The sequence below is a fragment of the Brachionichthys hirsutus genome, chromosome 7 (assembly GCF_040956055.1).
Source record: "Brachionichthys hirsutus isolate HB-005 chromosome 7, CSIRO-AGI_Bhir_v1, whole genome shotgun sequence".
NCBI lineage: Eukaryota > Metazoa > Chordata > Actinopteri > Lophiiformes > Brachionichthyidae > Brachionichthys > Brachionichthys hirsutus.
In genome coordinates, this window is record NC_090903.1 from 14,712,420 (window position 1) to 14,740,225 (window position 27,806).

The 27,806-nt window shown below is 50.3% G+C and overlaps 1 protein-coding gene across 1 annotated transcript; it reads left to right on the forward strand.

Moving 5' to 3' along the window:
* piezo1 (piezo type mechanosensitive ion channel component 1 (Er blood group)) lies at positions 1 to 27,653 on the forward strand. The gene is made up of 53 exons (XM_068740922.1): positions 1 to 64; positions 7,201 to 7,296; positions 9,256 to 9,421; positions 9,586 to 9,727; positions 10,724 to 10,952; positions 11,087 to 11,300; positions 13,022 to 13,193; positions 13,591 to 13,695; positions 13,793 to 13,852; positions 14,302 to 14,421; positions 14,495 to 14,574; positions 14,668 to 14,848; positions 14,934 to 15,039; positions 15,306 to 15,487; positions 15,589 to 15,737; positions 16,205 to 16,366; positions 16,440 to 16,546; positions 16,641 to 16,807; positions 16,893 to 17,069; positions 17,436 to 17,561; positions 17,642 to 17,842; positions 17,947 to 18,151; positions 18,237 to 18,341; positions 18,451 to 18,851; positions 18,917 to 19,013; positions 19,127 to 19,292; positions 19,573 to 19,662; positions 20,094 to 20,176; positions 20,482 to 20,550; positions 20,638 to 20,738; positions 20,906 to 21,047; positions 21,139 to 21,213; positions 21,332 to 21,504; positions 21,586 to 21,695; positions 22,113 to 22,286; positions 22,363 to 22,621; positions 22,788 to 22,976; positions 23,215 to 23,400; positions 23,478 to 23,709; positions 23,795 to 23,957; positions 24,062 to 24,209; positions 24,323 to 24,475; positions 24,568 to 24,629; positions 24,699 to 24,857; positions 24,962 to 25,109; positions 25,199 to 25,387; positions 25,479 to 25,571; positions 26,079 to 26,251; positions 26,359 to 26,481; positions 26,587 to 26,666; positions 26,885 to 27,074; positions 27,250 to 27,391; positions 27,506 to 27,653. The coding sequence occupies exons 1-53, from the start codon at positions 1 to 3 to the stop codon at positions 27,632 to 27,634; spliced, it is 7,815 nt and encodes a 2,604-aa protein (XP_068597023.1). The 3' UTR covers positions 27,635 to 27,653.
* Positions 27,654 to 27,806: the final 153 nt, after the last annotated feature.

Here is a 27,806-nt window from a genome sequence, read left to right on the forward strand (position 1 = left end):
ATGGATCTCCAGGTGATCGTCTGGCTCCTGTACTGCCTTCTGCTGCCAGCCGCGCTGTTAACAGGTAGGAGATCCAAACCGCGTAAAGCGCGGCGTAACAATAAACATGTGTCACAACAAAGTTTCGGTGACGTCACCGCCAGACCGGCTGGGTGGTTACAGGATTTGCAGCTGGAGAGATAAAAAAAAACGTTTTTTTTTTTGATCTCCCAGCGGTTCGTTCGGACTTCGAACGCCGCAGCGAGTTTCTGGTGCCGAATGACGCGTTCACGTCCTCGGTAACAGCGTGACGTGTTTAGAATGAAGGTACCGGTCCGGTTGGTTCGGTTCGGTTCGGCGGCGGTGCTTTTTTGCGGTGCGGTGCGGTGCGGGATAAAGGAAACGAGTCTTTGGTTGTTGACACATTTACAGGATGAATTTACGCACAGAAACGATCCGTCCATCAGGTTTACTGGAAAACAGCTGTTCGTTATAATAAAGCCATAAAACACAACATCAGACATCAAAGTCTGCTGCAGACTCTCCGGAGACCCTTCAGCTCACCTAATCCTGTATCCAGACCAGGTTCTGGGAGAGTTCCTGAGGAATCTTAGCCCATTCCTCCGGTTCCGGACTATTCCCCGCTTTACCTGCTGCAGACCTTTTTCATCCCAGATGTTTTCTGTGGAAATTGTTTATTGTAAAATTACAGATCTATAGTGTTTAGATTGACAATTTAAGATGTATATTTTAACCCAAAAATATTTCTGCAGTATTTTTCTTCTTTCTTAAATGACATGTAAAGTTACACGAATGAACCGTAATTAAACGTAAAGCTTGTGAAAATTCTGAAAATGTAAAAAACAATTCCTTGTAATTTTGCAGGCAAATATAATTACTTTTACATTAATTTTTACTTTTACATTCAAACTTTCTTCCTCCTAGTAGAATAAAAGCCGACGTTTTAACGCTGCATTGATTGTGAAGTGGAAACCCAGCGGGGGAACTTCTCCCAGCGGTAACTACGGTAACCCAAGCCGCACTAACGCCTGCACCCATTCCTGTTTGTTTTTTTGTTTTTTTGCTGCGGCATACGCTGAATTTTTTCCTGCCACTTATAGTCACTACGCTTCCTGCAGTGTGAGGAGATGCAACGTGAGCGAATCTCTTCCGAGGCCATGTGGTTGAGCAAGGCAGCGTTGGACCTGTGATGTGGAAAAAAAAAAAAAAAAAGAGGAGCGGTTGGAAAAAAAAAAAGTTGTTATATAATTAAGGGTGAGCTGTGCTGGACGTTTGGATGTAATTTGTCCAAAACTAAAGGAAAAGCGATGCAGCAGCAGCCGAGGAAACTTTGTCTCTGTCGTTTGTGAAGATATTTATGTGACTTCACGCGTGTTTATTACCTTTCCCTTCATACCGAGGGAACAAAGTCGCGTTCGCATTCAACAGGACTTTCTATTGGCCGGTTGTTTTCCACCTTTCATGCTCGGCTAGTCATTTCCTTTTCGAAGCGTTTTTTTCGTGCTCCTTCACGTTGGAACTGTGGAACAACTTCCACATGAATCCGGCTGAGGGGCGAATCCGCTTGAAACCCAAGCGTGCTGACAGTAGGCAGAACCGGCGCAGATGTCAGAGGGCCGCGTCTGAAGCGGGCCGGCGGGTTCTTCTTCACGTGTTTCTTTTAAACACGTCTGTGTCGCGCAGAGAAGAGCGTCTCCTGGCAGGATGTTACTCACCAGACGTTGCATTGTTTCTGTCAACGGAAGGGAAACATGCCAATAAAGTTGTCCAGACACACACACACACACACGGTCGCAGGAATCTAGTGTTGCTTTTTGTCCTTTTGTCCCTTTGGAGATGTGAATTCCTTTCATGTCTTTCATTTGCATGAGAAATGTTGCGAAAACTATTTGCCCGTGTAAATTTGTGGAAAACGTCTTCCCACCTTTTGCTTTGCGATTACCGCGCCTTTTGAGGATGTCTCTTTCACACTCGATGGAACTTTATTTGTAACCAGGGTTGGACAGTTTTTCGGGGGGCGCGTCAGCCTTTATTTTGTGACGGGGAATGCATGATGGAGCAGGACGAAGGCGTCCAGCCAAGGTTCATAGGTGGGCTCAGGCTTTGGCTGCTACGTTGCTAGGGCAACATGCGCAACTCTGGTCTCCCCCCCCCCCCCCGAGTCAAAGGTGGATGGCATGGAAAAGAGAAAAGAGTTTGCGGCACTACATTCTATCTGTCTGTGCATCCATTGTTCCCATTCGCTAGCTCAAAAGGCGAGTTGGAACGTACACAAGCTTCAAAGGGAAGTCGGTGTCTTTGTTCTGTACACTTTAATCAAGGAGAAGAAGAGGATCGCTCTCACGCGGAGTGTCTGAAGAGAGGACGATGGATCGTATCCCTTGCTCTGTGGAACACTGTGGTCATTTTCTAAGCGTCCTAACAATGGAACCCAAAAGTAAATAAAAAAAGACAATATCTAAAGGCGAGTCATCCACTTCATTGATGTTTTTGTAAAAAGACATACTTGTTTTGAAGTGTGTGTGCCAGAGACAAAACGTTGCCCCCCCCCCCCCCCCCCCCCAGCACCTGTGATGGCATGAAGGTGGAGACCTGGGCGACCTGCACACCTGTGAACGCACCATCGATGCTGGAAGGTGCGTGCATTCCAGCAGACGTCTGCAGGTTTACAGGTCAACCTGTCTGCAGTCTGGACCTGCAGACAGGTTGAATCTGTGTACAAGCTAAGGGAACATTAGCTACCTCGCCTTCGCCCCGGTTGAGATTGGTGTAAAGCGTGTGCCTCGTCTACTCCGGCGAGTCCGAGCCATTCCACGCACGCTGCAGCGCTTTAACTTCGCAGCTCGGTGACAAAATACTCCGAGTGCCTGAGCCGTGAGGGCTGAGGGAGCGAGCCGGATCGAGGCGGGATGAGCTCCCAAGGTTTCAGAAGTTGTCTCCATTCGGAGGGAGGGAACTTCAGGGAGCGAATCATCAGTGGCGGCGTTCGGGCTGTTATCCTGTTAACGCCACCCCGAGAGGAGGAGCCGCCGCAGCTTCTCCTTGTGACGTGAAGTTCCTCAACCTTTTCCTGACTCCGCGGAGCCGAGTCAGATTTTCCAAAGCGCCGCGGCCTCTTCTTCCTCCGCCTCACTTCTAATGGCGAAGACATGCCGTTGCATGTCGGGGCCAGCGTTTAACGGCGAGCTGGGAGGGTTCAGAGCCCGGACAGGACAGGATTCGGCTCCAGAGCTCTGCCTGGCACGTCTGTAATGGAGCGTTAACTCATGGAATATCTGACCGCGACAATGACCGTCTGGGGAACGCGCGGAAGCCGGAAACAAACGGTGTTTGGGACCAGCCGGGTTTTATTTTAGTATACTGTAAACGCCAATCTAGGAATCTTTTGTGGACCCAAACTTCCTCTGGTCAACAATCACCTATTGTACTGGGATCCACATGTCCACCAGTTCGGTCGCCAAGAACTTTAGAGGTGGTGGGGCGGTCCGCCCGGCAGACGGTTCCCACGCGTTCTGCTGCGGCTATCAGAAATGATGACTTTGACATGTGAAAGGCAAGGAAGCCAAAACCCTCCGCCACAGGAAAGCTAATAGGCTTAGCAAGTCCTAGCCCAGTCGATGTGAACACACTCCCCAGTTTGAGCGAGTCGAGACTAAAGCGCCGGCTGTCCAGTTCGACTCTCACTGCGACGGAACGTTATGGCTCAAATCCAAAAAAGCATTATGCAGCCGATAACAATCTGGGCTTGAGGCCCGCTCGCATGCCTGCGCTCCGGGACTTGGACTGGGAGCGGATATAAGACTAACGCCAGCAGCTCGACAACCAACAAGGGGTCGCGAGGAAACCGAAACGACCGCGCTTGTAGTGAAAAGTCGTCTGTTCTCACTTTAAAATCCAGCGGCCGCTGAATCCGAATCATCATCAGGGCTGCATGTGCTGTGTGTCTGCTTTTCCTGTCGCGGAAGCTGCGGGGGCGCTCCGAGGGGCCGAGGGGGGGGGAACCCTGTAGCCATGTCAGCGCCGATGTGAGCGCAGGCCAGTGATGACCTCCAGCGCCGCCGCGGCGACAGACTCTAGTTCGGTGGCGTTTGTGCGTGAGAGAGAGAGAGAGAGAGAGAGAGAGCAATGAAAAAGTTAAATGTTTGTTTAGCCCTCTTCTTTCCACAAAAACAGGAAGTGCGAACACGCGTGCGCTTGCAATTTTCCATTTCGACTTTGGACAGTCTTCATCACTTTGAACATTGCACAGCAGAACTTTAGTTATTTTTGTCTTCCGCTCTGGAATAAAGCACTGAATTGCTGTAATTGCTGTAATTCCTCAGTCCAGCCTCTAGGGGAGAAACCCACAGTAGCGTGTAGCTGACGCAGCTTCACCTTTAGCGTTTATTCTGCAGTAAAACACGAGTCTCTAGACTCCAGAGCATTCTAAACCCTCATTTCTAGCCTGTTTTATCACTTCATCACAGAGCTTTTCGTAGGGCGTTGGGAGAGGTGCGTCGGGGGGGGGGGGGGGGGGGGTCGACCTCAGAGCGGGTTGTGTTGTTCCAGCTGTGTTTTCTTACCACTGTGTCTATGAAATACAGGTTTAGCTTCCTGCTAATGGGCGACTAGGTGTACCAACTGTAACGTGGCGACACCGGTTCCGGTCTCGAGCTCCTGTCGGATATCAGACGTCTGCATTCAGCGCCCTCCAGCGCCATTCTCCCCCAAACATCATGCACGGTGCCTTTTGATTATTCCACTCCATAAACATTGCCTGTAATTTTCCTGAAGGTCCCGTGTGCCGGTTCCACGCCTGTAATTGTGGACCGATGTGTTGCAGATGGACGTGAGACTTGCGGCGCTTTGTGGTGCTTCAGAGAGATAGTCGCCTCGGCTCCTGCGTGGGGTTATCTCGCGTTTCCACAGACGTCGTTTTTGGGCGGTTTCGTGATTAGCTGGACAGGAGGGCGGAGCTCCTCAGCACCCAGCAGCTTCTGATAGTTCTGAGCTGCACGCGTCCGAGTCCATCTCCGGGATCCGGACCTGACCTTTTCAAGCAATCCCGCTGACAAAAGGGTGAAGCCCTCATTGATAACGAAGGCCAAACAACAAAGCTGGCCTCCTATTCGTTGATATTTAACGGGGGGGGGGGTCTCCAGGTTTGCCATCAGGTCCAGATTTACGTTTTCACATCGAGGGATGACCGTCTCGATACTGTGTTCCTGCCTTCATCCTCTCTACCTGGTCTTTTTTTTAAGGGAAGGGGGAGGTATCCTGATTACACAGAGATAAGGTGCTCTGGTTTTAGAGTGATTCATTCTCCACCTGCTGCAGCTTGAAGCCAGGCAGCATTTTGCCGGCAACCACCATGAGTCAGAGAGGAAGAGGAAGTGCTTTCTCCCTCTCAGCCCTCCAGAGGAATCTCTCCCTGCAAATATTTTCACTGTCATGGGAAAATTAACAGTGGGAGAAGTTTGTGCTACGCATCCACCCCCACCGCCTCCAGATAGCAATTTGGAGCCATTTTTGCCACCGTTGTACTCGTTCTACAAAACCAAAAATAAGACCGAAGACATTTAGTTTTACAGGTAAATGTGAATCCGGTGCAGACGGGTCGCCTGGAAGGTGATTTATTTCATATTTCCTACAGCAGGGTGGCGCAGTGGTAAGCGCTGTTTCCTCACTGTGTGGGTTCTCTCCGGGTTCTGATTTCTTTACACTAAATTGCCCGTAGGTGTGCGTGACTGTCTGCGTGTGGCCCTGTGATGAGCTGGCGGCTTGTCCAGGGTGTGACCCCGCCTCTCGCTCGTTGCCGGCTGGGATCGGCTCCAGCTCGACCCGCGACCCGGCAACCGACAAAGCGGTTCAGAAGATGAACGAATGAATGAAGACACAGATCTGAGGGAAATAAACTCCCCGAGCTGTGAATGGACTGCCAGGAAGTCCGGGGGGGGGGGGGGTTAGATGTCACGATCTGACCCGGCTTCTCGTTGCACTATCAACGGGGATTCGTGATTGGTTGAACTTGTGGAGCGTCAGGAACAGGAAACACTTGTAGACAAAAGTTAGCAAAGCAATAACCGAAGTTTAATGATGTGTTCTTTCAGGGTTGGGTTTGTTCAGTCGGCGGCATCCTGCCGATCGCGCCACCATAAAGGACTTCATTAAACGACGCAGAACAATAACCCCTTTGTGTCTGGAAGCGTTCCTGGAAATGTATTAGAACTTGTCTCTACGTTTAACAGCAGACTCATCGGGGTGAGGAGGTGAAAGGGAGGAGTTTACGGACCTCCTCCGGCGCGGTCCAATTCCTGCAGACAGTCAGGAACGACTTTTTGTGCAACTGGAAAAAAAAAAAAAACAAAGTTTGATTCTGCGTCTCAGTTTTCTGCCCGAGCCGTAAAATAACTTCCATCATTTCGGGGGGCAGTAAAGATGAAAAACAGATGAGTGCTGCTGAACAGCCTCTAAAGGCCGATTTATCGAACACAGCCCACACATTTCACGTTCCTCTTTCAGCCTCAGCGGTGACGGAGTAGTTTTCCCATTCAATGTGGAAACCGTTCAGCGTCTGTGGAAACGTAAACGAGTTCAGCAGGTTTGCACTCGGATTGTGATTTACGTCAACGTGTGACGGATTGTGGAACAATGAGTCGATTTAAGAGAAAGCTGGTGTTGACAGTCGCATGTTGCAGGCGAGATGGGATTATTGGGAATCATCCTTTGAACCTTACAAAAAAAAATAGTTTGACGGATTTTCATGAAATTTGACGGGAGGGAGAACTCTTTTTATCCCATAAAGGGGCGGAGCCGGGATTGTTCAAGTTCTCTGGGAATGAAAACCCTCCAGCGTGTAGAAGAAAAGCTTTGATGCTCCGGCATCTCCAAGCTCAATGGGCCTTAAACCAAGCCGCGCTAATAATTATCACCCCAAGTGTTTATAGCAAGGAAATAAGCCCGCACGCTTCCTTCCTTTCTTCTTGTCTGAATGTCTGCACGTGGTTTTAATTCTGCAGCAGCATCTTGTAAAATCCCCGTCGTGTTGTTTGGGCAGGGAAACGGCGCTGTGGAGATCTCCTGATCAGCCGAGCCAAACCCGGCACAGGCACAAAGCATGACGATAAATCACGTTCAATAACGAAGGAAGGACTTATGCAAAGCGTGGCTTGGTTTGTGGCTCTCCTGATGTGTCTTCCTGCACCGTTTGTGTCTTCACAGCTTGCCTCTTTCGCTTCAACGTCCTGTCGCTGGTCTACTTCGTCTTCCTGCTGCTCCTGCCGTGGTTTCTGTGCCCCAACAAGCACACGATCAGAGGTGAGGCCGTCTCCTCCGTAACGTCCAAGAGCCTGGGATCATCAATCTCCGCTTTCGATTCCTGCACACGACTCACGATGTCATCCACATGTTTTTGTTGGGCTGGATTATCAGCAAAAATAAATAAACTTTGCTGTGGATCGAGATCTGGATTCAAACTGACTTTGGATGACCTGCCGCCTGACAGACTGTACCCAGGGCAGGAATAACAGCCACAGTTCTGTCCCTCTTTAATCCGTCTGACAGGAGATCTTTGTGAAAGAGCATTCTCATTTTAATTCTACATGCTGATAAATGTTTATTTATTTTTGCAAAGGCTGAGGAAGTGATGAACGACCTTTTATTTTCTTTACTGATTTCTTTTTAACCGAGATTTTATTCTCTTTACGATTGCTAAACTAAACGTCATGGCTGAAGGACCGCCCACTTATGACGTTATCCAAACATTTACGCAATGTTTGGTGAAATACATGTGGTCTAAATGTCATTTACTGTCGCTATAATCCCTCCTGGTGCGGTAACACGATAATCTGGATGGATTTCTATTAAATTTTGGACGAACGACAGAACGAGGGCGGGAAAGAACCCATTAGACTCTGGTGTGGATCCAGAGTTTGGGAAGATCCAGATCCTGTTTCATTTTCCTAATCACGCAGAATTTACTGCAGCGGTCTGTTGCGTGTCCAACGACATAAACACTCTGCCGGTTCCGCTTCGGTGGTGCCAGCCCAGTTTCCACTGATATTTTCCACAATGAAAAGGCTCCCTTGCCAACTCCATCGTGATCCTCAGTCCCAAACACGGGCCGGACAAATGGCAGATTAAAAAAAAAAAAAAAAAATTCCTTTTTTATCTGTCCGTGTTCTGAAAAACGTCCTGATCTTGTATTGGAAAATATAACGATAGGCTTTTATTTTGGTAGGATAAAAGTTAAAGAGCGACAGACAGAGGAAGGGCAAAGAGCCAGGGGGAATACCGCGAAGGGAAAATCCACTTGCTTGCCAAAACCGTAGCACACACACACGTGTTTGCATGCACACACACACACACACGCACACACATACACACACACGCACACACACACAGACACACACACATCCCACAGAGCCGTGCTAGCTGAGCGTGGAAAAAGAAATGAAGAGACTGATAGAAAGCAGCACCGTTGGCTCCAAGCGTTTTAGTCGTGGTTGGGTTCCAGCACAGGGCAAGCGTTCAAATATTCAATTATACTTTTATTTATCGTAGATAATCAGTTCGACTAATTATCCATTAGAAGAGCATTAGCATTTTTAGAGCGAGGCAATGTCTTTGCACACTTTGGACCAGAACAACATTCCTCTCCACCTGCTTGTCAGATTGGATGCTTTAACACTAATCAATCAGTTTGAAACAGATCTCGCGTTGCTCAGATTCAACTGATCCCTCCTTTCCCAAGGATATTTGGTACCGCTGGCGTTTACTTTCCCCGAGGCTATAATGTGTGAAATGGATTTGAGTGTGCGGTTCTGTTGGTGAACCGGGCCAGAGCAAGCTGCGGTAGGGGGGCCTGCCGTGGTGTTGTGGACGGTGGGGGGGGGGGGGGGGGACTAATGGAACCCATGATAGCTGGCGCACGGTTAGAGCTCTTTGGGCTGAGACTGTCTCCAACGATTGTCAAACTTTAAATGGGTACGAGCCTCACTGGTTTGGAGCTGGGCGTGGTCCAAAATCAACGTGCCAATCAGAACGTGTTCCAGGACTGAACCTTCCTCCTTTCGCTCCTTCCTCTAATGATAAAAAGACAATAATCCATAAAAAAAAAAAATCAAAAATCACCCCGAGGGACAGTTTCCGAGTCTAAAACGTGAGAAATTCATGCGGCTGTGTTTTTGATTCTTCTTGTTGGGTTGGGTGCACGGCCGGCAACCTCTGCTCCTCCGCGGCCCTTTGGTTTGACCCCCCCCCCCTTTTGTCTTCCAGGACACACAGGGCGGTTCATCAGGGCCGTGTTCGGCACCAGTCTGCTCTTTGTTCTGGCTCACGTCTGCTTCCAGACGCTGCTGTATACGTATCCGCCGCTCAACATCGCGATAGGTGACAACTGCTCACAATGGGACGTCGTCAGCAGACACCTGGGACTGTCCAGGTATGATGCCTTCCTGTGTCCATGCGTCTGCCGTGGTCGGGAGTAAACGCTGCGATCAATCCAGAGCAGACGGATCTTATTTACCTCCAACACGGAGGAGCACGATGGAATGTATGGCCGCATCGTCCCGCTCCGGTAGCTTCGCTCACGCGTGTGTCCCGCAGGCTTCCCCTGGACGAGCCTTGGAGTGTGTTGCGTCTTCTTTGTCCTGACCTGGGTGTGTGTGTGGTCGCCCTGGCAACCATCGTCCTCTGCACCAGGTTGGTCAGGAACAGAGAAATGGTGGCCGCCGCCAACATCACATCGGTGAGTCATTCTGTGTCGGTTTTCCATGAAATGAATAAATGAATTCAGCATGTTCTTGCGTGCATTGCGAGATGAACGCAGCTGAGAGAGAGAGATAGAGAGAGAGAGAGAGAGAGAGAGAGAGGGTCCCCACACAGGGTGGATTTAAATGGGAGTCAGTCTGAGAAGAATCCCGACGTCTTGTAGGTAAAGTTTCTTAGCGCCCTGCCAGATTTGCTGGCGATGCCCCTGAAGCTCTTCTCCTGGGGGGGGGGGGGGGTCTGTTACAGTCTTGCTCCGCCCCTTGGCGAGTTGTCTACCGCTGAGGCCGCTTTGTTAATCAGGGAAGCTGAAAAGCCCTGATTGCTTCTGGTGTGTTTCCAGCAGGCCACATGGACGCGATCCGTCCTGTACGGTGAGAAATGGTCTGATTGCATGAATGTTCCCGTTGCGTTCCCCCCGGGGGGGGGGGGGGGCGCACACGCCAAGCCACGGGCCAATGTTCCTTCATTGAACTAGTTGCTTCTGTGGTTAGACATCGACCATGCATCGAATGCCCCCCCCCCCCCAGGTGACTGACGGGACCATAAATCCTCCGACCCGACCAGATTTCATCACTCTGCATAAAGTCATGGCTAAAAGAGTGCGGTTCACACGGATATCCCAGTTACAGGACGAGCATAATGAAAATGTTCATTCAGTTTTGGCTTTTATTCTGGCCGGGGGGGGGGGGGGGGGGGGGGCTGCTGTGGACCCCGCAGCTCTCCTGAGTTAGCATTCCATGGCTGGTATTCCTGTCTCAGTAATAGGAAGCATCAGACCTTTACCACCTGTTGCTGCATATCTGTGTGTGTGTGTGTGTGTGTGCGTGTGTGCGTGTGAGTGTGTGTGTGTGTGTGTGAGTGTGTGTGTGAGAAAACGTTTTCTGCAGCTATTTATAAACCTGTTTAAAATTGAGCTCCTGAAAGTCACTGCCGTCCTCGCACCGTTGCTGTAATTACATGTTTCCCACCTCAGCTGGAAGACGATCCCACGGACACAGATGAGGAAGAGGATGAGGAGGAAGAAGAAGAAGAGCCGTCGGGAGGTGAAGATGAAGAAGTGCCTTCATTGCCCGGTGACGCTGAGGAGGAGGTTTCCACGGCAACCAAAGCCAAGCAGCTGGCGGAGCGCCTGAAGGCCGCGGCCCGGAAAGTTCTCCGGGACCTGGGGAGGATCTTGGCCGTCAGCCTGCTGGCTTTGGCTGGTAGGCTCTGTTTAACAGCCCCTAATTTAATTAACGACAACCTGAGACCCCCCCCCCCCCCCCCCCCACACACACACACACACACATACACACACAATGTTTCCCTGCTCTCCTCCTTTACACCCCCCCCCCAGGCATCACGCTGCCCTCGGCCTTCTCTGCGATCTACTTCCTGCTTTTCATCGGCGTCTGCACCTGGTGGGCGTGCCACCTTCCCATCAGCCACCTGGGCTTCAATGCGCTGTGTGTGATGGTGGGCTTCTTCGCTTCTGGTCACATGGTCTGCCTGTACCTGTATCAGAGTCTGCTGGCCCAGGCCCTCTTCCCTCCACACAGCCTGTGGGCCAGGTAAGACCAGCATCAGCCAGGAAATGCTGCCTTAGCCTGCAGAAAAACTACGAAAACCGCAACGACGGCGAATTTATACGAGCCCGCTGGGTGTGACCGGCACGCGTTTGCTATTCGGCGACCACGAGTCCTGCCGCCCTGGTGCGATGTGGCGAGGCGGAATCTCCAGCCAACGGCAGCAGGCGACGCAGGGAGGGAGCGAGGCTGAGAGGAACGATCTGTTCACAAAACACATTCCCTGGACCCGGCTGTGATTTACAGGCTCGCTTGTCACTCAATTTAATTACTCACTAACATGATTAACGAACGAAGGGCAAGAGTTCAACGTCTACATCCTCCCCGCAGAAGCGGAGAACTTCTGTTCGCTCTTAAATCTGCTTTTTCCGTGATGTTATTAACATTCTAACGACATCCAGAGGCTTGATATTATATGGCATTTGTATCTCCACTTTATTTTTCCCACCCGAGATAGGCTCTATTTATCATGAAACCTTGACATGCTTCACTCCCCCCCCCCCCCCCCGTAATATGGGCTAGTTGACTATCACATCATGTCCAGGTTCGAGAACAAGCTGTTAATGAAACCATTTTTTTGTCAGCCTTCCAGCAGAAATACCTTTTTATTCACAAATCACTTCTCGTCTCTCGCTCTTTGTTTTTTATTGATCTTAAACTTGAAACAACGGTATTTTTGCCACCACAAACGTGAAAGCGTCAAGCAGCACGCTTCTGTCCTTTGTCCCTGAACAACATCGTTTCCATAAATCCCAGGCTAACCGGCGCAACCCTGCTGCATTCCTAGCCTAAGATAAGGGTTTACTTTGCCTTACAGAGATATGTGTGGGAATATTGCTTATAAATTGAAACAGATTATGCCATTGGCTTAAATAAACGGTCTGAGCTCAACCGTGGTTTAAGATCATATGTCTGAAAAGGTATTCCAGGGTCAGGTGGGTTTGGTCTCAAACAATATAAACACTTTTACAAAGTGGCTTTGTCCTTTTTTTCTCGCTAACCTGCTTTATTTTTAGTTTATTATTTTTTTATTAAAAAAAGAGGAATGTGTTTGCATTCAGAGATAAAGCGATAAAGAAAACAGAAAGGGAATGTGTGGCTTGGAGGAGAGGAATGTGAGGAGAGCGTGTGATTCCTAGGCTCAGAATGTGTGGAATGATGCTAGCAGCTAATGCTACGTCACCTGACCTCACCTGACCTGACCTCGCTGACATCAATCATCTCCGGAAACATCAGGTCTCTGCGTCATCATCACCTGCCGTTGACGTGCTGTTTCACGTCTTACTTTACGTGCAGCTAGAAGCTACACTGCCCCCTACCATTCCTGGTGGTATTGCACCATTTCCTCTCGTCCGTATCGTCTAAATATTCGCCCGCATATGTACGACTCTTTTGAATCTGTAATAGTCTTTAACATAAAGCATAATTTGTCTTCAAAATGCTGTTAATATCGCAGCTAAATTACCAAGGTCTGAACAAGTTATCTAAAGACTTATTTTGCACGCTAGCACTTGTTTTCTGTTTTGTTTCTAACCCATTTTCGATTTCTGTTGACTCTCATTCTTCTTACTGGCTGGATTTTTTTTTATCCTATTCAATAACTCTACTTCAATGCCAACTTATTGAACTGATAATCATGGAAAGTCATCTTCCAGATGTTGGAAGGATTTAATCCCATCTTCTCTGACCTCTGCTTCTTCTTCAAGACTCTTCGGCCTGAAGGACATCATCATACCCGGAAACTGCTCCTCCCCTTATGACCTCGCCCTGAACACCCAGCATGATTGGCCCGTTTATGTCAATCCAGGAATACTGTTCCTCCTCTACGTTACCATAGCAACTGTTCTCAAGACAGGATGTCATGATGCACCTAACCAGGTATCTGCTGCTTCAACTTTCTTGGTACAGAATATATCAAAATTGACTAAATAAATTTGTGCTGATTTTATCACTGTGGATTTATTTTAAATAGTCTACAGAAGGAGAAGACGCTCACAAATTTATTAAAAAAAAGGTTTCCAAGGGGTGAAATCAGGCGGAAGTCCTTATTTGGACTGGAACAATGCTTGCAAATGTATCTCAGCTGTAAATTAGTAAGCAGGCTAAAGTTCTGTAATGGAGCGTTAGCATTCTTGGCTACGTGCGGGTCCGGCGTGATATAAACCGGAACATGGATGCCGATGGGAAAAACATCTACTCTTTGCAACCAACTAAACCTTCAGTTTAAAAAAAAAACGACAACAAAATGTTTAGTTTGTGTTTCGTGCTCTCATAGGTCGAGAAAGATTTGAAGCAGGCAAAAAAGGAGGCGACCCAGGAAGAGATGGTGGAGTTAAGGTCGTGGACTGAACCCAAAGGGAGCTACGAAGATGACACGCAGGTACGTACTCATGGGGGGGGGGGGTAATGCTGTCTGCTCTCTGCTGGATTGGAACATGTAGGGGCAAATACTGAACGCTGTTTGTGTGTATTTTCAGCTCATGCTCCTCTCAATGGGATCAGAAAGCAGCCGAGGAGAAGCTGCAGAGAATCAGCCGGTCCCGGGTCAGTGATGTTATGACAACTTTACTACTCGCGCCACTACTGCATCGTTCTGCTACTACTACTACTACTACTCGGCAGCAATGCTTGAGTCCATAAATGGGGATGTAGCTGCATCACAATCAATCCATGCGCGGCTCGTTTATTTTTATCGAGCGCCGTTATAGACCCCGGGGGCAAATGCAGAGATGCAGAATGAATTCAGATTAAGGTGTTAGGAGCGATTCAAACACGAATTAACGCATTAAGAGCACGTCGGGTTATCGGGAGAGATTAGAATTCGCTCAACGCGATAAAAGTGAAATTCAAGTGTGAGCAAACGAACGGCGAAACTTCGTCGAGTGCGATTCGCGTTGGGCGTCTGTTTCCGTTAAAAAGCAAACGATCAGCTGGGGGGGGAAATCAGATGAAGAGTCATCTTCATCTTCGTAAACCGCTTGATGAGCCGCCGTTGTCTCCGGCAGGTGTGGGCGGCGCCGCCGGCCAGCGGAGCGACAGCCCGTTCTTCCTGTTGGGGAAGGTGGTCATGCAGCAGAGCTACGTCTGTGCGCTCATAGCCATGATGGTAACCAGCGCAGCCGACGCTTCGGCGATCCGTCGTGTTCCTGGCGTCACGCCGCGCTTCCCTCTTTGTCCAGGTGTGGAGCATCACCTATCACAGCTGGCTGACATTTGTGCTGCTGCTGTGGGCGTGTCTCATCTGGATCCTGCGCGCCAGGTACTGCCAAACCTTTTCACATTTGAAAAGTCGTCTCCTCTTCCCCCCCCCCCCGCCTGAAGTCTTGCGTGGCTCGTCTCCCCTGTTCGCCAGACGGCACGCCGCTACGCTGTGCTCGCCGTTCATCCTGCTCTACGGCCTGGCGCTGTGCTGCCTGCAGTACGTCTGGGCCATGGAGCTCCAACCGGAGCTGCCCACCACCGTGGGAACCATGAGCCTCAGGCAGCTGGGACTGGACCGGGCCCAGTACCCCTGTCTGAGACTGGGAGCTATGGTAAGACCCCGCCCTCGGCTTTTCAGGAATACACTGAACCGAACTATTTCTCTCTCTCTCTCTCTCTCTGTGTGTGCTTTTCCAGCTTCTCTTCACTTTAACCTTCTGGCTGCTGGTGCGTCAGTCGGTGAAGGAAAATTTCAGCCAGAAGAGGAAAATGGCCGCGCCGCTAGAGGAAGTCGCCACAGGGGGTCAGACATGTTTCCATGCGTATGAAGTTAAACTGAAACGCGCCGCTGTAACTTCCTGCTGCTCGTTACGGTGAAACACAGAACGCACGCGCGCCTTTTTTTTTTTTTTAAGGTGCTCTTAATTCAGTTTAAATGAAACCCACAACAATAAAGTGCCAGTTGGATGAAAATGCTCACACCACGTGCTGTATATTTCTATATATTTTTATATATTTCTGTATATTTCTATATATTTCTATATATTTCTTTATATTTCTAACTGGCAGAGGAGGCGGCCGGAAGCGAATCGGTGCTGAAGGTTCTTGGAGGCATGGTGATGAGCTGCTACGCCAAATACTGGATCTATGTGTGCGGCGGGATGTTCATCATGGTCTCCTTCGCTGGGAAGCTGGTTGGATACAAGATCGTCTACATGCTGCTGTTCCTGATCTGCCTGTGCCTCTATCAGGTGGGAGCAGGCGATGCGTTCGAGGACGCGGCCGTTATTTTCAGAAACCTCCGTTAAACCCTTTCATTCATTGAGATATTTGTTTGGCGTACTATTCTCAGGTGTACTATTCCCTGTGGCGGCGGCTGTTGAAGCTCTTCTGGTGGCTAGTCGTGGCCTACACCATGCTGGTGCTGATCTCCATCTACACGTACCAGTTTGAGGACTTTCCTGGTTACTGGAGGAACTTCACTGGTTTCACAGAAGAACAGTAGGTCCTTTTAGACTCCGCCCCCCTGCTTCGCTTCCCTTTAGATTGTCATTTTAAACCGTTTCGGATTTTTTTTATTTTCAGATTTTACATTCAATATTTTATCCCTAAAGATTCAACTGTTACAATTACAGAATTGTATTTTACAGTTAAATCAACTTTACCACTAATAAAAATAGAATAATGTGTCTTATAGATTCAAGATTCAAGATTCAAGATACTTTATTATCATTATCCGAACATAATAAAATCGTGAGAAGGCCCACGGCTTAAGGCACACATCATAACATAATCAAAAACAAAAACTAAATTCTCTCTCATAAAGAAACAATATATATATATATATTTATTATATAAAATGAGCTCCACCTTTAGCAGCTGCTCCATTGAAGCAGTGACTTCAGGCCTTTAGATTCAGGTTCAGGAGTCAAACGCGTGGCGTAATGGCGGCCCCCTGTTGTCCTCAGGCTGGCGGCCATCGGTCTGGAGACCTTCGCGCTGTCCGAACTCTTCACCAGCATCCTGATCCCCGGCTTCTTCCTGCTGGCCTGCATCCTGCAGCTGCACTACTTCCACAAGCCCTTCATGAGGATCACTGACCTGGAGAACGTCGCGCCGCTGCACGACGGGTAAACGGCCGCGTCCCACCGTCGCGTCCCACCGTCGCGTCTGCGTCATCTCACGAGACCAATCTGCCTCCAGGAAGAAGCGCGGCGAGCGGGCTGAGCTAGCGGCCTCCGGGAATGTCGGGGTGAACTTTGAGGAAGAAGACCTGCTGACGAACATCGATGGAGAATCTGAAGACGAAAGTAAAGGCGCCTTGAGTTGACGGGACGCTCGGCGGTCTCGTGAGAAGATCCCTCACCCGCTCCTCTTCCTCTCGCTCTCTCTCTCCTCATTCAGTGGAGCCGGTGCCCAGTAAATGGGGTCTGGTAATGGACCGGTTGCTGGTTCTGTCCAGAAGGTTCTCTGACAACCTCACCAAAGTTCAGGTGTTTGTCTGGAGGCTTCTGGAGCTCCACATCCTCAAACTCGTGGCCTTCTTCTCAGTTTGGGTTGCCCTTAACGAGGTAACCACTCCTGACACAAACGTGTTCATTTCCAAACGGGGGTCTGCTCGTCACGTCCTAAAAAAGGGGCGTGTCCTGTCCGCAGCCGTCCGTGATGAACCTGGTCCTGGTGGCGTTGTGGTCTCTGGCCACGCCCTACGCTCGCTTCCGGCCCATGGCGTCCTGTCTGTCTACGGTCTGGGTGTGCGTCATCATTGTGTGTAAGATGCTGTACCAGCTCAGCGTCGTCAACCCGGCGGAGTACTCCAGTAACTGTAGCACGGTAAGCCACGCCCACGTTAGCGTGATGAGCCCGCGTCTCATGGGCGGCCTTTAAAGGCACCCACGGTGGCAGATGGGCAGCTTCACAGGGCAACAGGCCCGAGAGGGAACAGGAGCGTTTCCATTCCGCACCGGTTCCGACTCCAGAATCTTCCACGGAGGAACATTTCAGCTCGAGATGGAAAATGTGCCTCAAGTGACAAATATTGATTAAAACCATGAGGAAGGCAAGCCTGCTGTTTTCCCTTCTCGCCTGCCGCCATCCCGATGAATGTTCTATCTGTGACTTGTCTCCGTTTAAGTTGCAGTCAGAGACTTAAATGACTCGAGGCCGCGCCGCTCCTCGTTTCTCCTCCTCTGATCGCAGCCTTTGACGAATGAAACCAACCTGCTGCTCGAGGAGATGATGAACTCCTCTCTGTACCAGGAGCCGGTGGATCCGGCCCAGTGGTTCGGGATCAGGAAGGACGCCACCGTCCTGGGATACAGCAAGGTATCGCCTGCGTATGATTCTGTCTCACGCCGAGTCATTGATCTCTCGATCCAAACAATGCCCTGGTGGCTCTTCTTCAGAACCATCTCATGGTGCTGATGCTGTTGGTGTTCGAAGCGACGGTGTACCGTCACCAAGCCCACCACTACCGTCAGATCCAGCGCTCTCCCCCCACCATCCCCGCTCTGTTCCCGTCCGCCACCAGGGACACTCTGGACCGGGGCCTGGTATCCTGCCTCAAGTACCTGCTCAACTACGCCTTCTACAAGTTTGGATTAGAGGTGAGCTTCCGCTGACCCGGGACATGCTGCTGTGAGAATCGTTGCTCGATTTTGATCCACACAATCGTATCCTCATTCTTTTTTTTGGGGGGGGGGGGGTAAAGATCTGCTTCTTGATGACGGTGAATGTGATTGGCCAGCGGATGAACTTCCTGGTGATAATCCACGGCTGCTGGTTGGTAGCCATCGTAGTGAGGCGGCGGCGGGCGGCCATCGCCCGGCTCTGGCCCAGATATTGTCTGTTCTTGTCCGCCTTCATGATCTACCAGTATCTGCTGTGTGTGGGCATTCCGCCTGCTCTCTGCATAGGTGAGTCCTGACCCCGCCCGGCTGCAGGTATGCTGAAGCAGGCGGGAGAATGAATGACCTCCCCTGTTCTGTGTCGGCCGTCTAGACTACCCCTGGCGCTGGAACACTCCAGTGCTCATGAACTCCGCGCTCATTAAGTGGATCTACCTGCCCGACTTCTACACCGTGCCCAACTCCAAAAGCCTCATAGGTCAGAGTCCATTCCTTCAGTCATGTATCCATAGCAACGGCATATACCATCTGTCTAACAAGCTGAAGAAGACAGACATGTGGTAATCGTCCTCGCCTTGTGTCCGCAGCGGACTTCGTGCTGCTGATGTGTGCGTCCCAGCAGTGGACGGTGTTCGCCTGTGAGCACACGGAAGAGTGGATGGTCCTGGCCGGAGAGAACGCGGACGACCCGGAACCGATGGCGGACCGGCCGTTTAACCCGGCGCCCAACTTCATCAACTGCCGGAGTTACCTGGACATGGCCAAAGTCCTGGTGTTCCGTCACCTCTTCTGGTTTGTGCTGTCGGTGGTCTTCATCACTGGGGCCACCAGGATCTCCGTGTTCGGACTGGGCTACCTGCTGGCCTGCTTCTTCTTCCTGCTGTTTGGGACCCGGCTGCTGGTCAAACCATCCAGAACCCGCCTCGCCCTGTGGGACTGCCTCATCATCTACAACGTGGGGGTCATCGTATCTAAAAACATGCTATCGGTAAGTACATGGCGTCGGGTTAAATACCGCTGCGTGAGTAAAACCGCTGCGTGTGTGCGTTTCAGATCCTGGCGTGTGTGTTCGTGTCTGAGATGCAGAAGGGCTTCTGCTGGGTCATTCAGCTCTTCAGCCTCGTTTGCACTGTCAACGGGTACTACGACCGTAAGAGCCTCGATTAGAAGAGTCCGAGTCCATCTTGTCGGAAGTTTAAGCCTGACTAAAGTTATGGCTGCCAGTAAACCTCCTAGCGTGTGTTGCTCCGCCCTTCCCGACAGCGAAAGCAGCGAGCGATAAGACCTGCAGCCTCCCGGTGGAAGAGGCCGGGATCATCTGGGACAGCATCTGCTTTCTCTTCCTGCTGCTGCAGAGGAGGGTCTTCCTCAGTTTCTACTTCCTGCATGTGGTGGCGGAACTGCAGGCCTCCGCAAAACAGGCCTCCAGGTACAACGCAACGGGGCCTCGGATAACGATTATCGATTTCATTTAAGAAGCTTCAATAAAATTAGCACACATAGATTGCAGCTTAACTTCTGATTAATGCACTTTTATTGATGCGCCCATCAAGTCCTATTTTATTAGCAAGATGTGTTTATCAGACAATAACAGATCATTTAAGAACAGACTAAATGGGTCAAAACAAGAGATTTAATGCTAAATTCTGCTTTTACTGACGACTGCAGCCTCAGAATGACATTAAATGACGGATGGCTCTCATTTCCAGGGGGTTTGAGCTCTTCAGGGCCAGCATCGTGAAGAACATCAAGTTCCACCAACAAGCCGAGAACAAATCTCTGTCGCAGCTTAAGAGATCGTAAGTGAAGCTTTGTGAGAAGCATTATTATTTTGCATCTTAGAATTGAAAAAAATAATCATAAAAATGGCAGCCACTGCATCGCGTCTAATTTATTTTTGGTTTCTTTTGATTTTGCGCGAACCGTAAAATATTTTTCCATGTTTGCCAAATAATAAATCCTTATAACTGATTTAGCACCAACAATTTTTATTTATTTACTTATTACCTTTATTTTGCTTACGTAATATTTCTGCTCTATTTGTAATCGTTTCTGGACTCTAATCTTGTATTTACTTAACTTTCTGTTCATGCAAATCCTGCCTGAGTGTAAACCCATCATCACACACACGCAAGCTAACTGAGCCGGTTCTGAACCGGTTCAGTTAGCCCACAGCTAATAGCCTCATCCTGCTGTCTTCTATCCTTTCTTTATCGCTCTGTCCTCTCAGGATGCAGAGGATTCGCTCCAAGCAGCAGAAGTACAGAGACGGACACAAAACAAGTGAAGATTCCCCCCAGAGTGAGGCTGTCGGTAGGAATGACTGGTTTAACATTTACCAGCAGAGAAGCAGTCAGTAAACGGGTTCATCCAGCCATTAACTCAGTTCCTTTCTAGCCTTCAGGCTGAAAGGTCACAAATACTAAACCAGGAAGTGGAATTTTTGTTTATTTGCTTTAGAATATTTTGTCCACCAAAGTTCTTCAGAGGAATATGGAAATGTTATAATTAGTTTGTAAGTTACTAAAAGTATTCTGATACTTTTTATTTTTCCTTCCCCCTTTCTTTTATTCCTTCGGGGCGGTCTGACCTTTCTTTCTTTCTTTGTTTCCTCACAGAGACGCAGACAGACAAGAAGAAGTCCAGGAAGAGGAAGTGGCACCAGCCGTGGTTGGACCATGCAACAGGTATGACGCTTTCCATGATGCAAGAGGATCACCTCCGTAGCGAAGTGAAAGATCACAAGTGATTCGGATTCTGGTGTGTCCCCGCAGTGCTCCACTCAGGAGAGTACTACCTGTTTGAATCAGCCAGTGAGGATGAGGAGGAGCAACAGTCTGAAGAGCAGAAGCCTCAGAAACAGAGGGCCAGCCAGGTCCGAAAGAACCGAGTCACAAAAACACACTCCCTTTTAAGTATAACGTTTAAACGGACAGACAGAAACGGCGGCAATGCTTGAATTGCATGATGAAAATCGACAGGATGCTGTTGAGGTATTTTGCAAATTAACAAATGTTTGTTGTTTTGTTTATTTCGTCTCAGCTGGCGTACCAGGCCTGGGTGACCAGTGTGAAGACGGCTCTGAAGGAGCGTCAGAAACGCCAGAGAACCTTCAAGAAGATGGAGAGAAAGGGGAAGAAAAGAGAAGGAAGGGGGGATTCAAAAAAGGAGCCTCTCTCCGGAGGTAAAACATATCCTCACTTCGAAGGCTGTTTTTTTTTTTTTGGTCTGTGGTCTTATCAGCTGTGAGGACTGAAGTTAATGCGTGACGGCAGGTTCAGGGGACAATGATGTGTTCGAGGACCTCGTCGCCCGGGAGGAGGGGGAGGAGCCGGAGAAGCAGGAATCCGGTAGGTTCATCAAACCTTTCATTCCATGCTGGTGCGTTCGATGATGTGAGCAGACGGTCCGGTATTAAAGGGCTCGTACAGAGGGAGCTGCTTTCTGTGATGTGCCTTTGCGCCGCAGGTCACGGCGAGATGGTCCAGAGGATCTTGGATATCCTGCGCTTCCTGTGGGCCATCGTTCTCGCCATGGTGGACGGACTGACTCTGTGGCTCGACATGCTGACCAAACAGTACAGAGAGACGTCGACCGTCCTTTGCAACGAGCGCTTCTTCATCATACACAAGATCCAGCAGGTAAACCGCCTGCCAGGCGTGATTGTGAGGTGAAGAGCCATCATTGGGGCTGAAGGCGCGTCGTCTCCCTCTGGCCGGCAGCATCTCGCCACAGCAGACTCCACCGACGAGCGGGTTTCCCAGGGCAGCGACAGTCCCACGCTGGAGTCGTGTCTGGATGACGCGGACGTGGACGACGGCGCCCCATACAGGTCAGGGCCAGACGCCTGTGGTGGTGGTTCCATTACCAGAAAGGGGGATCATATCTAGTCCCCCTTCAAATGTTATAAATGTAACTGGATAAGTTCATGTTTTACTTTAATGTATTCATATGGAGCTGATATCCTGTCAAAACTTGGAGAAACTTTTGTCTGCGCAGCTCTGACTCAACCTCCAGGTGCGATTAAATAGACTAACATCGCCACCTTGTGTTGCGGAGGGTGAATTTCTCGGGGCAATCAGAAGTTGGGTTTGTAGGATATGCTGCGTCTTTCTGCAGTATGATTATTCAATATGATTTTTCTACAAACTTCCACCACTGTCACATCTGTAGACACCAGTGGGATGATGGTCATTGGGGCAGCGGTTTGTACGCCGTGTGTTTTATATTGTTCGCGTCCCTATCTCAGCTGCCTGGAGGTGGACAGCGGGGCCGCGGACGGACGATCTACCCCCAGGCCGAGGCTCAACAGCACCGCCAACCTCTTGAGTCCAGAGCCTCCGTCCAGCAGCACGGAGCTCCTGGTCCCATCCAGCCAACAGCACAGACACTCCAGGACGGCCAGCGAGCTCCTGGGCGACAGGTAGACGCTCGGCACTCGTGGCTGAGGAAGACGATGCTCGGGCTCCTGGTTGCGACGTTCTCTTCTCTCCCTGTAGGCAGTCCTTCGTCGAGGAGCTGGAGCAGAGTCGGGACTTCTACGACAGCCAGAGCCGCGTGCTGAAGCTGCTGTTCGCCCTGTACAGCCTGCTGGCGGCTAACTCTGAGCTAGTCTGCTATTTCATCATCGTGCTGAACAACGTGGTCAGCGCCTCCGTCATATCGCTGGCCCTGCCCATCCTGGTGTTCCTCTGGGCCATGCTGTCTGTTCCGAGACCCACCAAGAGGTTCTGGATGACTGCCATAGTCTACACTGAGGTGTAACGGCCGCGACACGCACGCGCGCACACACACGCACACACACACACACGCACACACACACACGCATATTGAGGTGGATCGCATCGCCTGTGCTCACCGTGTCTGACCTGCGTCCCATCTCTTCTCTGGACTGACCCATTCTGCTGCTGTGCCCCCCCCCCAGGTGATGGTGGTGGTAAAATACCTCTTCCAGTTTGGATTCTTCCCCTGGAACAGCGTTTACGAGATGACTCTGAACGAGGACAAGCCGTTCTTCCCGCCTCGCATCCTGGGCCTGGAGAAGACCGACAACTACATCCGATACGACCTGATCCAGCTCCTGGCGCTGTTCTTCCACAGGTCCCTGCTGATGGTCGGTGATGGCAGCAGCTCATGAGCAAGGGCATTGATTAGTATCGATAAATATCATTGGATACGCTGAGGTTAAGTTAAACCACAGCACAGAGGCATTTCTGCATCGCTCGTTATTCTGGTACAGGACAGAAAGTCCAGAGTAAATATTTCTGCTGATGGTTGCTATAGTGACAAACACACAGACATTCCACACATACAGTTGGAATCCAAATTATTCACCCTGTGTGTGTGTGTAGCGTTATGGCCTGTGGGACCACGAGGGTCCGCTGGAGGAGCAGATCCCCTCGCCTGAAAAGTCTAAGGAGGACGGAAAAGCTCAAGAAGCAGATGAAACCGGCGGAAGGAAAAGGGAAGGAGGAGGAAAGGAGGAGGAGGAAAAAGGCGGAGTCAGCTCGACGGCCAACGCGGTCGAACATGGAAAGGTCGGCGCAGATGGTTGCTGTTGGTTTCTCTCGACGATGCTTTCGCAGGTTGACCAAAGCGTCGTTGTTTGATGTAGGATAACGAGGACGATGTTGACGCAAGTACCAGCTCTGCTGCTGCCGCCGCCGCCGGGCCAGCTCCCACCGGGTCCCCCGACGGACGGGAAACTCCATCCGGGCCGACCAGCGGTCCAAGAAAAGATGAGCTGAAGGGAGAAGAAGGGGCGACCGTGGAGGAGGCCCCGAAGAAAAGCAGCGGCATCCGCTTCCGCAGGAAGCCGAAGCAGCCCAAAAAGCAACGCGGCGGCGGTGCGTCTCTTCGCTTTGTGTGGGCTCGAATCCTTTTTCTTCTGCAGCATTTACATTTATTTTAAAAAAAAACAACTACTTGCAGACGAAGGTAAGGTTCCAGTGGAGCCCACGACGGAGGCTGCAGAGCCCAGCTCGGAACCGGAACCGGCGAAGAAGAAGAAGAAGCAGAAAGGCAGGAGGAGGGAAGAGGCCAGTCGACGGCTGCTGTCTGTGGGACACAAGGTCCAACATGTCCTCACCGCTGGGTGAGTCGGCTGCAGCAGAACACGCTCTGATCGATCAATAATAGACTAAACTTTAATATATATGCAAATAAAACTAAATACGCATCATAATGTACTCAATGCAGCGTTCAGAGCGTGTACCGGCCGGTCCAGAGCTTCTTCGGGGGTATTCTCCACGCTGAATACCGGGCCGCCACCGACGTCTACGCGCTCATGTTCCTCACCGACGTCGTCGACTTCATCGTCATCATCTTCGGCTTTTGGGCTTTCGGGGTGAGCGGTCGATTGAAGGGCGGCCGGTCGGACAGCCGGTCGGACGGCCGGTCGGACGGCTGGTTTCCACTTTGTTGGTGTTTAGCGGCTTCCTCTGCGCGTCCTCCCTTCAGAAACACAGCGCGGCCGCCGACATCGCCTCCACCCTGTCCGAGGACCAGGTTCCCGAGGCCTTCCTGGTGATGCTGCTCATCCAGTTCAGCACCATGATCATCGACAGAGCCTTGTACCTGCGCAAAGCCGTGTTGGGAAAACTGGTCTTCCAGGTAGCATTCCTGTCTCATTCTTGCTTTTCTTTTTTTTTTGGGGGGGGGGCCACGCCCCTCACTCACCTATCCTGCCCTCTCCTCCCCTGCAGGTGATCCTGGTGTTTGGAATCCACCTGTGGATGTTCTTCATCCTACCTGGTGTCACTGAAAGGTGAAAATAAATCCTGCTTTAATCGGATTGCAATATTCATTCTGAAGTTCTTCATCTCTTTCTGTTCAGGAAGTTCAATCAGAACTTTGTGGCCCAGCTGTGGTACTTTGTCAAGTGTATTTACTTCGGCCTGTCGGCCTATCAGATCCGCTGCGGTTACCCCACCCGTATCCTTGGTAACTTCCTCACCAAGAAGTACAACCACCTCAACCTGTTTCTCTTCCAAGGGTAGGGACGCCGAGCCGGGCGGCGGCGGCGGCGGCTTCTTAGAATACAAACGGTCATCGCTGACATTGAGGCCGTGATGTTGATGGATGCGTGGCTGTGTTCAGGTTTCGCCTGGTTCCCTTCCTGGTGGAGCTGCGGGCCGTGATGGACTGGGTCTGGACCGACACCACTCTGTCTCTGTCGAACTGGATGTGTGTGGAAGACATTTACGCCAACACCTTCATCATCAAATGCAGCCGTGAGACAGAGAAGGTACGACGTGCACGGCAGCAGCGACGTGAGCGCACGGATGAGTGCTCGTTCCAAACAACATTACATCCCCCCCCCCCCCCCCCCTACAGAAATACCCACAACCCAAAGGCCAGAAGAAGAAGAAGATCGTGAAATACGGAATGGGTGGGCTCATCATCTTCTTCCTCATCTGCATCATCTGGTTTCCCCTTCTCTTCATCTCATTGGTCAGATCGGTGGTGGGTGTGGTTAACCACCCCGTCGACGTCACCGTTACAGTCAACCTCGGAGGATATGAGGTAATCGTTGGCTCTGATTGGTCTCGTTTAGAACCCATGCCCTGTGCCTGATCGCTGGCGTGTGTCCCCCTCCCCCCCCGTGTGTGTCCAGCCTCTGTTCACCATGAGCGTGCAGCAGCAGTCCATCCAGCCCTTCACCGATGCTGAATATCACCAGCTCACCAAAACATTTGGAGACAGTGCGGTGCGTACTGTGACTAAAATCCATTCAAATATTCATCCTCCTTTTTAAAAAAAATATATATAATTTACTGGTACTTAATTTACTCCTGATTTGCATGCATTCAAAAAGTCTCGTTCATTTTTTATTCCGACCACATCTGAATAAGAACCTTAACGTGAATATAGCTCAAAGTTCCGCCGGGGAACCACAAGGGCCAGTGTTTGGTACTTCTCTCTTTCTTGATATGCCCACCTGAAGTTTCTCTGCTATGCTGATGATTCACAACTCTATAGTATCTAAAAAAAAGGGTTATACTCCAGTTATAGAACGACGTCAGAATCAAAATACTCGTTTAAGTTACAGTTTATTATTTGTTTTAGCATGCTAAGATCTCACACACTCGTTTGTAATGTCGTCGGGGCTCCAAAAAGTAAATATTAGAATGGCTGTTGACGCTATTCAAAGTCTGCGCTGCATTCAACGTCTTTATCTTGTTTACGTCCTTATCTATTGCGTACGTGCATCTAGGTTGCCATGCAGTTCATCACGCTCTACAGCTACGAAGACATTGTGACGGCGAGGATCGAGGGCAGTTCGGGATCGGTGTGGAGGATTAGCCCCCCCAGCAGACAGGAAGTCATTAAGGAACTCCTTGGAAGTCCAGTTGACCTAACGCTACGCCTGGCTTGGAATTTCCAAAGGTAAAGCTTTCACTCTCTTTATATGCTGTACGTCTGCCGGGGGGGGGGGGGGGGGGGGGGTCATGGATCCATGATTGTTTTCCGGTCAATGTCTCCATTTCTTCCAGGGATCTGGGTAAAGGAGGGACAGTGGAGCACACCTACGACAAACACTCCATCGATCTGGAACCTGGGAGCCCGGTCAGAGCAGATCTCGCTTCGCTGCTGATCGGCAATCACTCTGGTCCCGTGTAGGTCTGCTCTCTGGATGCATGTTTGTGTATTTCATGCACATGTTTGTGTATTTCATGCACATGTTTGTGTCTCACCAAAAAAATAATTTGTGCCTTTCTCAGGCTTGTTCCTAACATGTTCCCCAACTACATCCGCGCCCCCAATGGAGCTGAGGCCAAACCAGTCAGCCAGCTGCATAGAGGTCAGAGGTCGCTGAGCTACCGCTGTGCTATCTAACAGAATATGACGTCTATCACATTTGACGTGTGAACAAAAATGAAGGTTTTGAAATCTTTGCGTGACCAAGGTCACCACTAGATGGCAGCATAGCAGATAACAACCTCCATGCCATGATGGTGAATAACTGTCATTCACGCTCCACAGTGTGTGTTTTAACGCAACTTTTTGGGGTCTTCGTAGACAACGATGACGGTTTCCTGAACATAACCCTGTCCCTGATGAGCGACAGGTCGGTGAATGGCAGTGGGAACCAGGAGTGGTGGGACATCGCCATCGCGGGCTGTGCCCCCTCCTCCTGTGGAGTTCTTCCTATGGTCATATTCAATGACAAAGTCAGTCCGCCCAGCCTGGGCTTCCTGGCTGGATACGGGTAAGGAGAATGCACGGGTGAAGAAGCGCCCTCGCCAAATGTCCTGGAGCTTCATGGCAAAATGCTTGTGCTGCAGCATTCTGCTAAAACGATGGAGGCGGCGTTCTGATTTTCCTCCCATCCCGCTTTAATGCTACATTTTTCTTTTCAAATTTTTTTTCCAACCCTCCTGCAGGATCATGGGGCTGTACGTGTCTGTGGTCTTAGTCATTGGGAAGTTTGTGCGTGGCTTCTTCAGTGAAATATCCCACTCTATCATGTTTGAGGAGCTGCCCTGTGTGGACCGCATCCTGAAGCTCTGCACCGACATCTTCCTGGTGAGTGTGTCTGTGGTAAAGTCCTCTCCTGCAAGTGTTGCTGTGGCCGTGCAGAAAAAACATCTTATCGTGGATGCTCTTGACATACCTGAGCCACGTTTTTGTGTGTTAAAGGTACGTGAGACCGGAGAGCTGGAGCTGGAGGAGGAGCTTTACTCCAAACTGATCTTCCTCTATCGCTCTCCGGAGACTATGATCAAGTGGACCAGGGACATCCGCAATCGAGACCAAGGCAGATACTGACTGGGTGATAACGCGGGGTTGCAGTAGAGTACCGCGATATGTGACGCACGCTGCGAAAGACTGCACAGGTCCGTGTGCGAACGGATTCCTGAGCTCCCTGGAGCAGAGCACATCCTGACTGACGGCCGAGGAGACGCAGGAGAGGAGATAGACGTACTGTATGAAACGTCTC

What these genes read in the sequence shown, in the direction of transcription:
- piezo1 (XM_068740922.1), top strand. Translation starts at nt 1, where the DNA reads ATGGATCTCCAGGTGATCGTCTGGCTCCTGTACTGCCTTCTGCTGCCA. An exon ending in AAAGGAGCCTCTCTCCGGAG is followed by an intron (nt 21,048 to 21,138) that starts GTAAAACATATC and finishes GCGTGACGGCAG; the next exon opens with GTTCAGGGGACAATGATGTG. An exon ending in ACGCGGTCGAACATGGAAAG is followed by an intron (nt 23,401 to 23,477) that starts GTCGGCGCAGAT and finishes TGTTTGATGTAG; the next exon opens with GATAACGAGGACGATGTTGA.